Source organism: Argentina silus (assembly GCF_951799395.1).
Source record: "Argentina silus genome assembly, chromosome: X".
Classification (NCBI taxonomy): domain Eukaryota; kingdom Metazoa; phylum Chordata; class Actinopteri; order Argentiniformes; family Argentinidae; genus Argentina; species Argentina silus.
The window spans coordinates 24,922,895-24,925,343 of NC_139653.1; the positions used below are offsets into that span (position 1 = coordinate 24,922,895).

Below are 2,449 nucleotides of genomic sequence, written 5' to 3' on the forward strand. Positions count from 1 at the left end.
GATATTAAGATGACAGTGCTTTGATTTGCAATCAGAAAGCTCAACACTTCGATCAAATCCACTTTGTGTGATAAAAAACCTACAGTTCAAAGTTGGCAACTATCCTCCAGTTGTCAGCTCTCATCACTCTGATCAGCTTCAGGCATAATGAACCCGATGGCAGCTGCTCAAGGTAGATGTACTCATCCTGTCTCCTTAGGCTGTCTCTTAACGGGTCCTACTAATTAACACAAATCACAGCTGATTCCACAAAATGCACACACACATGCATGCATGCATGCACATGTACGCGCGTGCACACACACACACGCACATTTTCACATTTAAGAACACTCATGCACTCACAGCTTGGTATCCATCACATGTTTATGAGTTCACTGTTTACTGTTCATGCCAGCAGTAAGCTTGTAAGCTTGTGTTGATTTACATGGGAAATGTAAATGTAAAATGTAATTCTAATACAGATCTCTATAGCTGGCAAATATCCAACTCTGTGTGTCTGTTGTTACTGTAATGACTTGCTAGACACACCCTAGTAGAATCCAGTACAGGCATGCTATAGGCTAAGAGAACTTCTACTGCCTGTTCCGAAGAGTAGGTCCTCTACGGAGTGTCTAAATGTGTACTAGGCAGTATCAGGTAGACACAACAATAATAGACACCGCCATATGATACAATTAAAATGTATTATAATATCATCAAGGTGCAATTATGATGTCTCTGTAATGGTAACCTTTGCTGGGTATCCGGGATCCGATTGGGAATGGTGATATTCCATTTAGAAGGACCAGTCATCAAGTGTCTTTGCTCTTGTCCGTCCCTTCATTGGGACATATCAAAGGGAAGTTCCAAAGATCCTCAGAGCTATAGAGATATATGATATTGTTTTGGATTGACCTTTGTGTTGGTCAAAGCTGCGTCGATGGGGCTGCTGTCACACTTCCTGGTTTCTTAGGTGACACCTTGCTCTTGGTGAGGTTGCTACGGACACTCTGTCCAGCCAGAAAGTAGAGGATGGGGTCAACACAACTGTTAGCGCTTGCTAGGGGACGTGTCACCTTATAGGCCAGGCTAGCAGCTTCCAACAACTCGCAGCTCACCTAGGAATGAAAATATATTGGAAGACAAGTGCTTTGTAATAACATTTTGGCACAAAAGCTTGTTAGAGTTATTCCAATAGAGCAAAGCATAGCAGCATTGTACGTTGCAGTAATACTGTGTATTCAATACAGTAGTTACAGTAATACGAAGTTAGTATAGTTCTGTGGCACCCAAACAAAGTACTGGTACCTCACCTGTGAGGGGTTGACCTGCCTCAGGTATCTGAAGGAGTAGTACAGGCTTCGGGTCAAGTGGAAGGGCAGGAAGCACAGCATGAAAGCCGCTAGCACGATAATAATCATCTTCACAGACTTCTGTTTGGAGCGCAGAGCCGCCAGCCCCCCAGTGCCTCCCTCACCCACACCTGCCCCCCAGCTCGGCTCCAAAAGCTTTCTCACCATTAGGCCATAACACACCATCACCACCATGAAGGGAAGCGCAAACATCAGCACTGACACAGCTGAGCTATATACCAGGAAGTCGTCAAATAAATCTGGGCTGGTTGTGTCGTAGCACACTCTCTCTGTCCCCTCATCCCTTGTGCGTGAGAAGTAGAGTACTGGAGCCTGACAGAGCAACACACACGCCCACACTGCTACTGAAACCAGGCGGGCGCGACGGGCACTAACCCAGCTCAATGAGCGGACTGGATAACACACACCCAGGAAACGATGTAGGCTAATACAGCACAAGAAGAGGATGGAACCATAGAGGTTGGCGTAAAAGAGGAAGCGGATGAGTTTACAGAGGGGCTCGCTGAAAGGCCAGTCATTCTCGTCTGCATAGTAGTAGATGAGGAATGGCAGGGTGAGGATATAGAGAGTGTCGCAGACTGTCAGATTGAACATGTAGACTGTGGAGGGTTTCCAGCGTTTTGTGCGGAACACTATGACATACATTGCCGTGGCATTGAGAGCCAAGCCAATCACACAGACCAGAGCATAGCTAACAGGAAGCAGAATGTACTTGAATTCCTCCTCGAAGCGGCAGTACAGGCTGCTTTCATTGGATGAAGAGTTGGCGTCGTTGGAGTGGTTGAAGAAGGCGGACATTTTTGTTCATAAACAGACCTGAGGAGAAGACAGAAGCTACAGGTTAAAAAGAGAGAGAGACACACACACAGAAGGGCTTTACATTTACAACACACATATAGTATGTCATTATTAGGCAGGATAAAGAGGGTTGTAGACATCCTGTAGCTCTATTTACTTGCAGTTGGAATATGCATGCATGCATGCATGCATGCATGCCCCAGCTGGTAGTTGGAGTTTGACATGACACACATACAGTAATTCCTTTAGGAAGAATGTTCCACATAATGAATCCTTATACCCATTTCCTAAAGATT

The 2,449-nt window shown here is 45.4% G+C and overlaps 1 protein-coding gene across 1 annotated transcript; it reads right to left on the reverse strand.

Annotated features, from left to right (window-relative positions):
- Positions 1–908: 908 nt before the first annotated feature.
- LOC310822296 (P2Y purinoceptor 2-like) lies at positions 909–2,153 on the reverse strand (the record flags this gene model as incomplete). Its single annotated transcript, XM_083694641.1, has 2 exons — positions 909–1,100; positions 1,296–2,153. The coding sequence occupies 2 exons, from the start codon at positions 2,151–2,153 to the stop codon at positions 909–911; spliced, it is 1,050 nt and encodes a 349-aa protein (XP_083550767.1).
- Positions 2,154–2,449: the final 296 nt, after the last annotated feature.